This window comes from Geotrypetes seraphini, chromosome 13 (genome assembly GCF_902459505.1).
Source record: "Geotrypetes seraphini chromosome 13, aGeoSer1.1, whole genome shotgun sequence".
In the NCBI taxonomy this organism is placed as follows: domain Eukaryota; kingdom Metazoa; phylum Chordata; class Amphibia; order Gymnophiona; family Dermophiidae; genus Geotrypetes; species Geotrypetes seraphini.
The window spans coordinates 50,249,711-50,263,353 of NC_047096.1; the positions used below are offsets into that span (position 1 = coordinate 50,249,711).

Consider the following 13,643-nt stretch of genomic DNA (forward strand, 5'->3'; position numbering starts at 1 on the left):
TGGAAAAGACAAATAGAAAAACATGACTGGATGAAAACAGCTAAATATAGGAATTTTTAAATGGTTCTGATATTAAAACAAAGAGCATTCCATGAAGAGAAAAAACAGGAAAGTGAAAACAAATCATGAAAAGAATGTTTATACAAAGCATAATTGGATGTTCTTATGGGTAAGAAGGTTAACCCATTTTTCACACCTGTGGCCAATGGGGATAGATAGCTCAATCATGTACAAAAATCTGCAAATTTCATTGGCTTTAAGCTTAGTCTACTTGTCCATAATAGATTATTGATGTTCTCCTGTGTCTGGTGAACCCAGACACTATTCACATACCCTCCAATCAGAGACATCAAACGGAAAAAACTGTACAATGGCCATCTAGCCACACAGGCAGTAAAACTAGACCATCTACTCTCCAGTCTACTAATTGTGACCCCAGACTACAAAACTTTCAGAAAAGAAATAAAACCCCTGCTATTCAAGTAATCCATGAAGACTAACTAACATCGTATGAAACATTTCAATCCTCTGAAGCAACCTGCTCTACTCTGTAACACCTCTGGACATGTCCAGAAATCCTCGTCTGTAATCCGCCTTGAGCCGCAAGGTAATGGCGGAATAAAAATCACTAATGTAATGTTTTTAGCTTGCTGGCTCCCCCCACCCCCCCCCCAAATTACTTCAGCTTGCAAAGAGAAATCACTGATTCCAAGCGTTTACAGAGAAAAATCGCTGATTCCCAGTACTTTCTTCACCATGTTTTGCCTCTCCTTCAGGAACAGGCCAGGTCTCTCACCATGTTAGTCGTGGTTTCACCATATTCATGATAGTTTTTAATTGAAAACAGCGAATAACATATGAAAAAGTTATTTGCAGTTTTTCTGTATTCACGGGTCTGTTAATCCCCTATCACAGCAAATACGGAGGGAGAAGTATAGAGAGTAATGGGCTTTGTTGAGTAGTACATTATATGGCATTGGATTTCTCTTTCTTGATGAGTAATATAGAGCTTGGTTCTAATATTTCCATCCCTCATCTTTCATCTTTTAGACATGGAATGTGCTGATGTGCCACTCTTAACACCCAGCAGCAAAGAGATGATGTCACAGGCATTAAAGGAAACGTTTAGCGGTTTCACCAAAGAGCAGCAGCGGTTGGGGATCCCTATAGGTAATGTATGAGGATGGAGCAAGTCATAAAAGGACACTATTAATCCTGCATTTGCTGTGATGCGGTCATCAGATTTATTGTATTAGATATAGCTGGTGCGCAACCAACCTAGCCAACAAAATTAAGATGGAAGGTTTACGTAACAAATAACCCCCATCTCTCTGTCATCTCACATAGGCTTGTCAGTTTGCTTCGGATATAGTATGAAATGTTATAGTAAAAATAATTTTGAAGAAGTCACCAAACATCAGTCTGTCTCTTCTACTGACTTTCCCCTTCAAACGGGATGTCTCAATATGAAATGACCTTCTTCATTTCTAGCAGCTTATATACTAAAGCTCAATATTCAGCTGGTGCTGACACCATCTTTAGTTAAGCATTGGCATTTAACTTAATTCAAATATTCAGTGGCATTATGGGAAGAATTCTATAAATGGCACCCAAAATTAGGCACCAGGAAGGTCTGCATTAAGAAATTGTGCCCTTTGCAAAATGCTAGCTTAGCACTGATCTCACACCTAACTTTGGGTGCTGGCATTTACGCCTGCCAAAACCCGGTGTAAATGCTGTTGCCCAACTTATGGCAGCTGGACATGCAGTTGATAATAGTTGATAACATCATGCTTAACTTCTTGGAACTGCCCTTGATCCTCCTGGCCATGCCTTTTTGAGTTGAGCGCTATAAAATGTAGATGACGTGTAGGATACAGGGCGGATCTGTGCATAAATCCAAATAAGTGCCAATCAGTGGCATAGTCAGTAGGGAGGGGGGGCAGTCCGCCCGGGTGACATCACCACCTCACCCCCCACTACCATGCGTACACGCCACTTCTCTTCCCCATACCTGTTTAAAGTTCACAGCATGAGCAGCAACCCCAACCTGCTACTCGTGCCAGTGTAGGGGGACGGAGAAGAGGTCGGGGGAGGGGTGCAACTGCCCCGGGTGCCTCTCACCCTTGCTACACCACTGGTGCCAATAAGTACAAATTATTGACTATTAACAGCCTCATTAACTTATTAGTTTGCATGTGGATCTGGGTTCCATACACTGTTCCCTCTAAGCTGAGCGGGAGACCTCCAGTTGCTTTGCTGTCCATAAGAGGTGGGGCTTCAAATGTGTTTTTAATTGGTAGGGACAGGCAGCTTCCCTGGAGTCTTACAAAGCTCCCTTGTCCCTCTCCATTGAATATGTGATAGTGAAACAGCACCCCTCACTGGTAGGACTGTAGATGGAGGACCCCAGCTCAGCTTAGAGGGAACAGTGGCTCCAGCCCAAATTTGGGCAACCTATATAGAATCCAGGTGTATATAAATAGTAGCAGTGAATAAATATTGCCTGGTGACTGTGGTTGCACTGAATGGATAAATTACCCAGATAGCAGTGATATTTAGCTACTATTTGGATAACCTTTTGGCTCTCCCGCACCCTGTTCTTAACCTGACCCACATATAATGGATAGGCAAGTTATGAATTATCCAGCTACCAGTGAGTTCATGATTTTTTTTTTTAACCTTGGTCCAGTGGAGTTCAGTTATTGGCCTTCTGATTTTACTACAGTTTTGCAGGCATATGAGGGGTGTGGAGGGTTAGCCTGCTCCACAATGAAAGGTGGAGGGTTAACCTGCTCCGCAAACCTTGAACTTCAATGCCTAGTTTAACTCTGGCAAAAGTCATCAAAATGCTGAGTACTTCCAGCTGAGTATTGACCCCATATGTGTTTGCCGATTGGGTGGCTAATGTATTAATTCCCTTTTTCAAATTGGTCCATTTGTATTTTAGTCTAGTGTTAGGACTGGGATGTAAGCCTGGCCAGTATTTCTGTGTAATAACTTCTGTATCTCTTCTGCTTTCCTCCTCCCCGCCTTTCCATTCCATTCCATTCCCTTCCCCCACTTTGAAACAGACCCCCGGCAGTGGACGGATACTCACGTGAGGGACTGGGTGATGTGGGCTGTGAATGAGTTCAGTCTTAAGGGAGTAGATTTCCAGAAATTCTGCATGAGTGGTGCTGCCCTCTGCGCCCTAGGCAAGGACTGCTTCCTGGAGCTGGCCCCAGATTTTGTGGGAGACATTCTCTGGGAGCACCTGGAGATTTTGCAGAAAGGTAAGTGTCTACCGCCAATCCCCTGAGACACAGGGATGGTTCATATGTTTATGGGCCTCTGCGCCAACTCTCTCTTCCCAGCCACAAATTATCAAGTGCATAGTGTTACTATCCATCACACAAGGAACACAATATACATGCACCTGTGTGAATATTTAAAATGTATACGAGTTCGTATATAACATCAAGTCATCTTTTAAAGTTAAACAAATATGTGTATAACATCAAGGATCTAGCTCACTGGCTGTTGTACATGTAATTAGTAATGGCTGTCTAACAGATTAATAATAGGCCTGTTGCTCATGTAGACATAGGGCCTATATAGGGTTACCATATAGTCCCCCCCCCAAAAAAAAAAAAAAGATGATGGAATGAGACATACGGATTTTACTTCCATTAAAAGCAATGAAGTAAAAGCAATGGATGAAAGCAATAGAAGTAAAACCTGGATGTCTCAATCTGTCTTCCTGTTTCTGGAATACCACTATAGTGTTACGGACCAACACACCGTAAGATAATCAGTTATAATGCAGGCAAAAAAAAAGGAATGTGTTTCACAGACATCCAACTCAGACACCCCAAGTGAGAGTTACTTGGGTTATTCATTCACCATCAAACTGTGGAATAAAAGATCTCAATATCATACGCTCGCTCGGTAATGATACCATATGAGCTCATATCGTCATTGGTCAGAAAAAAAAACTCCACAGAACAAAATTATTGCAAAGAAATTCCAAACTTGATCAAGGGATCCTTTTACAAAGGTGCGCCAGCGTTTTTAGCGCATGCACCAGATTAGCGTGCGTTATAGCGCATGCTACCCGAAAAACTACCGCCTGCTCAAGAGGAGATGGTAGCGGCTAGCGCGCATGGCATTTTAGCACGCTCTATTCCGCGCGTTAAGGCCCTAATGCATCTTTGTAAAAAGAACCCCGAATATATAGACCCACTGAACTCTCACTTGTGTCTGTGTGGTCTGGTAAGTAATATATCTCAAGGGCAATATTGCGGAAAAGTGAAAATTCAGTACTCAGTACTTAGCTGAAATCTGTGTCCTCTGTTGTTCATACCACTGTTTTGTACTCCACCAGTAACTCTACTATTAATCTGCTATACAGCCATTTCTAAACAGTGGAACACATTCCTTTTTTTGACTGCATTATAATTGATTTCCTTTTTCTGGAGCCATATGGTAGCTTAAACCTAGAATATAGATTCTTCACAGAGGCTTTCATCTTGCTTTTCTCCATGAAAACTCATCCACTGTGTTGCAGAGTATGAAATATAGTCTCTGTAGATATTGGTAGATGGAAGAAAAGACAATATTTTACTTGGTCAAGTTACTGTTAGTAATGTAGGATATGGAAAGAAGCATTAATATATGATAAATGTCAGAGTTTCACAGAGTTTATAAGTAGATTTATCATGTTCCAGAAAAACACAAACACCAGCAAAGCCCAACTTGACAATGAGAGAGCTCCCCCCCTCTTCCCCAGATCTTTGAGTCCTTTGGCTTGGGCCCAGTAGACCCATGTGAGATCCGTCCCTGCTGGGATAGAATATCCACTGATAAGAAAGAGAAAATCAGGTAAAAATGGCCTTAGCGCACAGGAAAGACATACGTAAGGGTGTGTTACAGTCAATTCTTACTGCAGCTTAGAAAAAGTACCTCAGTGTTACTTTGCTGTGCTCTGATAATATGACACTTTCTTTACATGCCCTTAAGGCACTACCAGTCCTTGCCCTGGGGAAAGGCTTCCAGAATGGGTTCGTATGCAGATTGCACAGCTGATGTGCCTACGTATGTGCACAGCTGGTGTGCCTACGTACGTATGTGCTGTCACAGCTGTACGTGTCTGAAGCATGACCTGCAACCAAATGTGAGCTTTCAGCAAAGTGCTCAGACTGCAAGGCAATTTGTTCACACAGTTCTGAAATTCTGTGGTTTGGGCCCAAAGCTTGTGCTGTTGCAGCTTCTGGAAAGGATGAGGATATGTATGTACCGTATTTTCACGCATATAACGCGCGCGTTATACGTGTTTTTACCTACCGCGCATACCCCTCGCGCGTTATACGCGTGAGCGCGGTATACAAAAGTTTTTCTACATAGTTCCCACCCCGCCCGACGCCCGATTCACCCCCCCCAGCAGGACCGCTCGCACCCCCACCCCGAACGACCGCTCGCACACGCTCCCACCCGCACCCGCGATCGGAGCAAGAGGGAGCCCAAGCCCTCTTGCCCGGCCGACTCCCCGACAATATCGGGCCAGGAGGGAGCCCAAACCCTCCTGGCCACGGCGACCCCCTACCCCCACCCCGCACTACATTACGGGCAGGAGGGATCCCAGGCCCTCCTGCCCTCGACGCAAACTCCCCTCCCTCCAACGACCGCCCCCCCAAGAACCTACGACCGCCCCCCCAGCCGACCCGCGACCCCCCTGGCCGCCCCCCACGCCCCCCCCCCCCCCCTTCCCCGTACCTTTGGTAGTTGGCCGGACAGACGGGAGCCAAACCCGCCTGTCCGGCAGGCAGCCAACGACGGAATGAGGCCGGATTGGCCCATCCGTCACAAAGCTCCGCCTACTGGTGGGGCCTAAGGCGCGTGGGCCAATCAGAATAGGCCCTGGAGCCTTAGGTCCCACCTGGGGGCGCGGCCTGAGGCACATGGGCCCAACCCGACCAACTACCAAAGGTACGGGGAAGGGGGGTGGGGGTGTCGTGGGGGTCGGCCAGGGGGGTCGCGGGTCGGCTGGGGGGGCGGTCGTTGGAGGGAGGGGGGTTTGCGTCGAGGGCAGGAGGGCCTGGGATCCCTCCTGCCCGTAATGTAGTGCGGGGTGGGGGTAGGGGGTCGCCGTGGCCAGGAGGGTTTGGGCTCCCTCCTGGCCCGATATTGTCGGGGAGTCGGCCGGGCAAGAGGGCTTGGGCTCCCTCTTGCTCCGATCGCGGGTGCGGGTGGGAGCGCGTGCGAGCGGTCGTTCGGGGTGGGGGTGCGAGCGGTCCTGCTGGGGGGGGTGAATCGGGTGTCGGGCGGGGTGGGAACTATGTAGAAAAACTTTTGTTTCTCGTGGGCTCTTATTAGACTCTATTCTGTGTCTTCCAGAAGGGAGGATATTTAGTGGGCAAGCCATAAGCTTCTAATAAAAGCATTTATGAGGGGGCGGTCGGAGGTTCTTGGGGGGGGGGCGGTCGTTGGAGGGAGGGGGGTTTGCGTCGAGGGCAGGAGGGCCTGGGATCCCTCCTGCCCGTAATGTAGTGCGGGGTGGGGGTAGGGGGTCGCCGTGGCCAGGAGGGTTTGGGCTCCCTTCTGGCCCGATATTGTCGGGGAGTCGGCAGTCCTTCGGGGTGGGGGTGCGAGTGGTCCTGCCGGGGGGGGGGGGGCAGGGCAGGGCGGGTAAATGGAGAGTCGGGACAGGGCACGGAGAGTCGGGGAGGGCGAAAGGAGAGTCGGGGTGGCCAGAGGAGAGTCGGGGCGGGCGAAAGGAGAGTCGGGGTGGCCAGAGGAGAGTCGGGGCGGGCGAAAGGACAGCCGGGCAGCATGCGCGTTATACCCGTGAGCGCGGTATACAAAAGTTTTTATACATAATATTGTGGTTTCTGCGCGCTATACCCGTGTGCGCGTTATACACGGGTGCGCGTTATCTGCGTGAAAATACGGTATATGTAATATATAATAATCCACAATATAAAAAAATAATTGTCTATGTATACTCGTAGGACTTTTCTTCAGGGAGATGTAGCTTGTGGTTAGAAAGAACCCAGAGGCATTGGGTTCAAATCCCACTGAGGCTTCCTGTAATCTTGGATAAGTCACTTAACTTTCATTGCCTCAGGTTCAGATTTATACTGTGAGCCCTCCAGGGGTGGAAAAATACATACTATACCCGTTTGTACAGTGCTTCAATAGCTTTCAGTATATAAGTCAATAAGCCTCAAAATTTTAAAAAAAAAGTCACACCCTACCCCCTGCTTTTTTTTTTTGGGGGGGAGTCATTTTTTGGAACTGAATTTCCTAGTTGTACACGGGGGCAGGGTAAGGAAGTCTAAATATCTGATGATAATTTTCAGCACTAGGTTCCTAATTTAGGTACTGTAATTTTAAGTGTTCTGCAGTCATGAGCCACATTCCAGCTGCTTCAGTTCTAGGCAGCTAAATTTGATCTCCTACTCAGCACAAACCTAGCTGCATAAGCTAAACTCATTTTCAGCTGAATGTATTCACCTGAAATTGGCACTGCTAAATCAGATGCTGAATCATGGGCTAAAAATTATTCTCTGCCTTCTCTGGATAAGGCATTGCTTTGTGAACTTCTTTTTTTTGTTTGAAAAAACTTAACTGCTGGAAATTTTTAAAGGGGTCCTTTTACTAAGCTGCAGTAAAAAGTGGCCTAATACAGGGTTTTCCCCATGCATGAAGGCCATTTACTCCTACCATAGACATTGGTTAAGCGGGCCCACAAAAATGTTGCTGTGTAAATACTGTCTTACACTAGTGTCCTGCAAAAAAAGTGAGCACCCAGATCCTGTTATAGAATTTGCGAAGCAAGGGAAATTGGCACCTGGGGCGGTAGCGTCCAGCATCGCTGCATCACCCCCCTCCCCCTACAAACACTCTTTCCCTCCACTTTGAGTGTCCACCTACGTACTGTGTAGCTCTTGAAAGATTTGCTGGCATGAGCAGCATCTTCTGCCTGCTGCTCATGCCGGCCTCGGATCCCTTCTGACATCACATCCTGGCCCGCAGTCAGGAAGTGACATCAGAAGGGAGCCAAAGCCAATGCAAGCAACAGGTGGAAGATACTTCTCGCGCCAAGAAACATTTAAAGAAGTATGCAGGGGGGGGAGAGAAGATGAGAGATGTAGGTGTTGGCGCACCTCCATGAAGACCGCATCTAGGGCAGTCTGCTCCCTTACTACGCCACAGTCCATGCCCAACATTTTGACACCTAATGTTTGGTGCATTTTACAGAATTTGTTCACATTCAGTGGGCCCCCTCTAAAGATTGCTCCAGTACAAGATAACTGGAGTTTCACTTTCTCGTACTGTGTTGCCAAGGCAGAAGGGGGCCAATGCACGAGGTTACCATGGGCAGAAGCGGAGGCCAATGCATGAGGTTACCATGGGGTGTACATGCAAGTTACTGGCTGCACAGTGCAGAGAGGAGTTCAGCATGGGAATTAACTCCCATAGTAAACATAGGGGCACCCTATGTTAAAATATATAGTAATCAGGCCATTTAATATTCCCTCACAATGCACAGAAGGAAACAGTGGCTTCTAATGTGTGTTCAACATGATAAATTTTGTGTCAGGTCTGAAGCACCATAGAAGGGTTGGTCAGGGGTATTTAGTGACAGTTTTGGGGAGTTTAAACTAAACATTAAGCTTATATAGCACATCTTCTCTATAAATATAGAGCTCAACATGGTTTTCAAAAGTTAAAAGGGAAATACAGTGGGAATTGGTGGTAGGGGGAAGCGGAACTTTACCTTTTTGAAAATAGCAAAATTTTCAGGTGTCTACGGAATAGTTGGAAAGAGCCCAGGTTGTCTTTTTACAGTAACCGAAACAAATGCCACCAACTTAAAAGGCATTTAATCAATCACTATTATAGGACTTGTGCATATCACCACTTTCTTTTATCTTTTAAAGGATGCCTCAGCCCCACCACTCCACCACTGTATTAATTCTCGTTAGCGGGAAGAATTACGTGGCACTTCATCATTGGCTGTGCCTTTAAAGTTTTTTCATTTTTAGTATTGTGTTTTTATATCTTTATGTTTCACTTAATAAATAAAGTTCTTTAAAGATTTATCAGTGTACTTAGCTTTTCCATCAGCCAACGCCTGGGAGTCTGACCCGACATGGCATGTTTCGCACCCAAAGTGCTGTATCAAGGGTCTCCCTGTGAAACAGTGGAAAGGAACTTGTTAAGTGCCATTCACAACAACCTCCCCCACGTCTTAAAAACTTATCTTACCCCTGTGTTCATAATCTGTTAATAACTCACCGAGAGCGTGCGTGTCATCCGTGGAGACGTGGGGGAGGTTGTTGTGAATGGCACTTAACAAGTTCCTTTCCACTGTTTCACAGGGAGACCCTTGATACAGCACTTTGGGTGCGAAACATGCCATGTCGGGTCAGACTCCCAGGCGTTGGCTGATGGAAAAGCTAAGTACACAGATAAATGTTTAAAGAACTTTATTTATTAAGTGAGACATAAAGATATAAAAACACAATACAGTGGTGCCTCACACAACGAACTTAATTGGTTCCAGGAGCAAGTTTGTTATGCGAAACGTTCGTTATGTGAAACGCGTTTTCCCATAAGAATACATGTAAAAAAAAATAATTCGTTCTGCAGCATAAAATATGCTAAGATGACATAAAAAAAGATAAATTTTTGGTTATTATTTTTATTTAGATACATCTAAAAACATAATTGTTTTTTAAAACAACACACATTTTTTAAATTTAAAGACAGACTAAGTAGAGTCTAATTTTACAGTGAGAGAGGGCAGAGTCTCAGCGGCAAAAACTGGGACTTAACTGTTCATTTTTTTTTTTTTCTACCGTGTTTCCCCGATGATAAGGCAGGGCCATCAAATAAGACAGCCCCCCCTTTTTAGAAAAAAATGTAAAATAAGGCACCCCCCCGCAAATAAGCCACCCACCGATACCTGCGCTTACCCGAATCGGGTGGTACGGTGGGTGACTCCGTGTGGTCCCTGGCACCCCCGACACGATCGGGGCAAGAGGGAGCTCAAGCCCTCTTGCCCCCCCGACTCCCCGACACGATCGGGGCAAGAGGGAGCCCAAGCCCTCTTGCCCCCCGACTCCCCGACACGATCGGGGCAAGAGGGAGCCCAAGCCCTCTTGCCCCCCCGACTCCCCGACACGATCGGGGCAAGAGGGAGCCCAAGCCCTCTTGCCCCCCCGACTCCCCGACACGATCGGGGCAAGAGGGAGCCCAAGCCCTCTTGCCCCCCCGACTCCCCGACACGATCGGGGCAAGAGGGAGCCCAAGCCCTCTTGCCCCGCCGATTCCCCAACTCCCCGACAATATCGGGCCAGGAGGGAGCCCAAGTCCTCCTGGCCACGGCGACCCCCTAACCCCACCCTGCAATACATTACGGGCAGGAGGGATCCCAGGCCCTCCTGCCCTCGACGCAAACCCCCCCTCCCCCCAACGACCGCCCCCCCCAAGAACCTCCGACCGCCCCCCCAGCCGACCCGCGACCCCCCTGGCCGACCCCCACGACACCCCCAACCCCCTTCCCCGTACCTTTCTGTAGTTGGCCGGACAGACGGGAGCCAAACCCGCCTGTCCGGCAGGCAGCCAACGACGGAATGAGGCCGGATTGGCCCATCCGTCCCAAAGCTCCGCCTAATGGTGGGGCCTAAGGCGCCTGGGCCAATCAGAATAGGCCCGGGAGCCTTAGGTCCCTCCTGGGGGCAGGGCCTGAGGCACATGGTCGGGTTGGGCCCATGTGCCTCAGGCCCCGCCCCCAGGAGGGACCTAAGGCTCCCGGGCCTATTCTGATTGGCCCAGGCGCCTTAGGCCCCACCAGTAGGCGGAGCTTTGGGACGGATGGGCCAATCCGGCCTCATTCCGTCGTTGGCTGCCTGCCGGACAGGCGGGTTTGGCTCCCGTCTGTCCGGCCAACTACAGAAAGGTACGGGGAAGGGGGTTGGGGGTGTCGTGGGGGTCGGCCAGGGGGGTCGCGGGTCGGCTGGGGGCGGTCGGAGGTTCTTGGGGGGGGGCGGTCGTTGGGGGGAGGGGGGGTTTGCGTCGAGGGCAGGAGGGCCTGGGATCCCTCCTGCCCGTAATGTAGTGCAGGGTGGGGTTAGGGGGTCGCCGTGGCCAGGAGGACTTGGGCTCCCTCCTGGCCCGATCGTGTCGGGGAGTCGGGGGGGCAAGAGGGCTTGGGCTCCCTCTTGCCCCGATCGTGTCGGGGAGTCGGGGGGGCAAGAGGGCTTGAGCTCCCTCTTGCCCCGATCGTGTCGGGGAGTCGGGGGGGCAAGAGGGCTTGGGCTCCCTCTTGCCCCGATCATGTCGGGGAGTCGGGGGGGCAAGAGGGCTTGAGCTCCCTCTTGCCCCGATCGTGTCGGGGAGTCGGGGGGGCAAGAGGGCTTGGGCTCCCTCTTGCCCCGATCGTGTCGGGGAGTCGGGGGGGCAAGAGGGCTTGAGCTCCCTCTTGCCCCGATCGTGTCAGGGAGTCGGGGGGGCAAGAGGGCTTGAGCTCCCTCTTGCCCCGATCGTGTCGGGGAGTCGGGGGGGCAAGAGGGCTTGGGCTCCCTCTTGCCCCGATCGTGTCGGGGAGTCGGGGGGGCAAGAGGGCTTGGGCTCCCTCTTGCCCCGATCGTGTCGGGGAGTCGGGGGGGGGCAAGAGGGAGCCAGGCGGAGAGAGGGCAGTTAAGCGCAGTGCCTGCGCGGAAGGATGCAGCTCGGGCGACTTCGTTGTGTGAAACGAAGTTCGTTGTACGAATCAAGACATAAAGTTCGTTGTGCGCAGCGTTCGCTGTGCGAGGCGTCCGTTATGCGAGGCACCACTGTACTAAAAATGAAAAAACTTTAAAGGCACAGCCAATGATGAAGTGCCACGTAATTCTTCCTGCTAACGAGAATTAATACAGCGGTGGAGTGGTGGGGCTGAGGCGTCCTTTAAAAGATAAAAGAGAGGGGTGATATGCACAAGTCCTATAATAGTGATTGATTATATGTTTGAGGGGACTTGTAAGTACATATTCAAGATAGTGCCATAGGATTATAGGGCTTTATCCAACTTAAAAGGCAGCAGCTCATGTATATGTATTTAGTGAAAGTGCCGGCGCACGTCTCCACCTGTTGTTCTGCATAGAGTTATCAGCCTCACAAAAACGTTGTGTATGATAATTTTGTGAGATTAATATTTATATGATCAAGTTTCAAGTTTATTAACTTTTAATATACCGACCATCAACAGGTATCTGGCCGGTTAACAATAAAATTTTAAAAAGAAGAAAAAATAATAGATATTTAAAAATAATGAGAGTGAACATCAAAGATATGATGAATGTCAGGGGCAGATATGTACTGGCGCTTATGTTCTGCGCTCCCCACGGAGCCTTTGCGCACATGTGTCTGGCAGGCTTCCCTTGATTAGCACGCAAGTTCTGTGCTCTTTAAATTAGCATCTCATTAGCTTACAGCATCACATGGTTTTAATATTGTGGTAGAAGCCATGCATTCAGCTGCCACACATGGCTTTCTGCATCAGCTGCTGTGTTCTTCATCTATGCAAAGGTATATACTCCATCTTTTTGTGACTGTGATCTCTTTATTGCAACCAAGTAAAATGGTATAACCCCCCCCCCCCCCCTGGTGATGTAGACTAATGATGGAAAGCTCACATAGATCCTATTTGGGATCCTGATACAGAGTTTGGAAAGCTCTGGTATAGGTTAAAGTTGCTTCTTCTCTAGGTCTCCCTTTCTTGTTTTTTCTTACTTTGTTAGGGTTTGAGGTGTTAAGTGGGGTGTGGGTGGGGAGAGAGAGAGTGTGGTGTTGAGAAGCACTCACAAGCATACTTGTGTCTAAATGTGTTGGTCTGAGTCTGTGTGGTTAGATATGTGCAACTGAAGGAGCGAGTAGCAATTTCTGTAAGTGACTAGTGAATTTAATATTCTATGTGTTTGTGTGGAGAAAAAAAACAAATTTCCTCTCTTGCTCTGCAGAGAGATGACATCCAGGGAACAGGTTAGACTGTGGGGGTGGGGGGGGTGGATTATACCTAGATGATAGAAACCATTACACTTAGATGATAGAAACCAATAGAACACAGCATGAACAACTGAGAAGTGGCCTTTGGTTTAAAGACTTCAGTTGGAAGGGAAGCCAGACACCCGCTGCTTTCTAAATATCTCTGTGGTTAAGCAGTGGCCTCTGAATCTTGGCTGCCCACAGCTCACTGAGGAAGAAGGAATGTTAACAATGCAGCTGTATCAGCGATGAATTCATATCCTCCGGTGCCCCAATCTCTTTGTGAAGTTTCTGGTGACAAATGTGGCTGTTATGTAGATCCTCGGGGTTGCTTGCATGCGGCTATGACTGCTCAGGTAGTGTTTCTATGTGCTGTTTCTGTACTTGTATGCATTACAGGAAGGTCCATTTCACATAGAGATTAGGATTGAGACATGCAGGTTGGATCATGCTGATATCTGCAGGGCTGGCCCAAGTGTATTGAATGCCCTAGGCAAAAGTTCAGCTATGCGTCCCTCTTTCATAGGGCAGCTCAAGTGCCTAATACTAACTTCCTTCCTTCCTTCCTCCCTCCCTCATAGTTCAGCATCTCCCATTTCTTCTTCCGCCCCTCCAACCCCAATTGGTTA

General features: G+C 48.5%; 1 protein-coding gene across 4 annotated transcripts in view; it reads left to right on the forward strand.

Moving 5' to 3' along the window:
• Positions 1-13,643, forward strand: part of ETS1 (ETS proto-oncogene 1, transcription factor) — a 295,332-nt gene that overhangs the window by 222,410 nt on the left and 59,279 nt on the right. For all 4 annotated transcript variants that reach the window (XM_033918930.1, XM_033918929.1, XM_033918932.1 and 1 more), the window contains 2 exons: positions 1,051-1,170; positions 3,075-3,275. In XM_033918930.1, the coding sequence (XP_033774821.1) occupies positions 1,051-1,170; positions 3,075-3,275 (321 nt within the window). The remainder of the gene's footprint in view (positions 1-1,050; positions 1,171-3,074; positions 3,276-13,643) is intronic.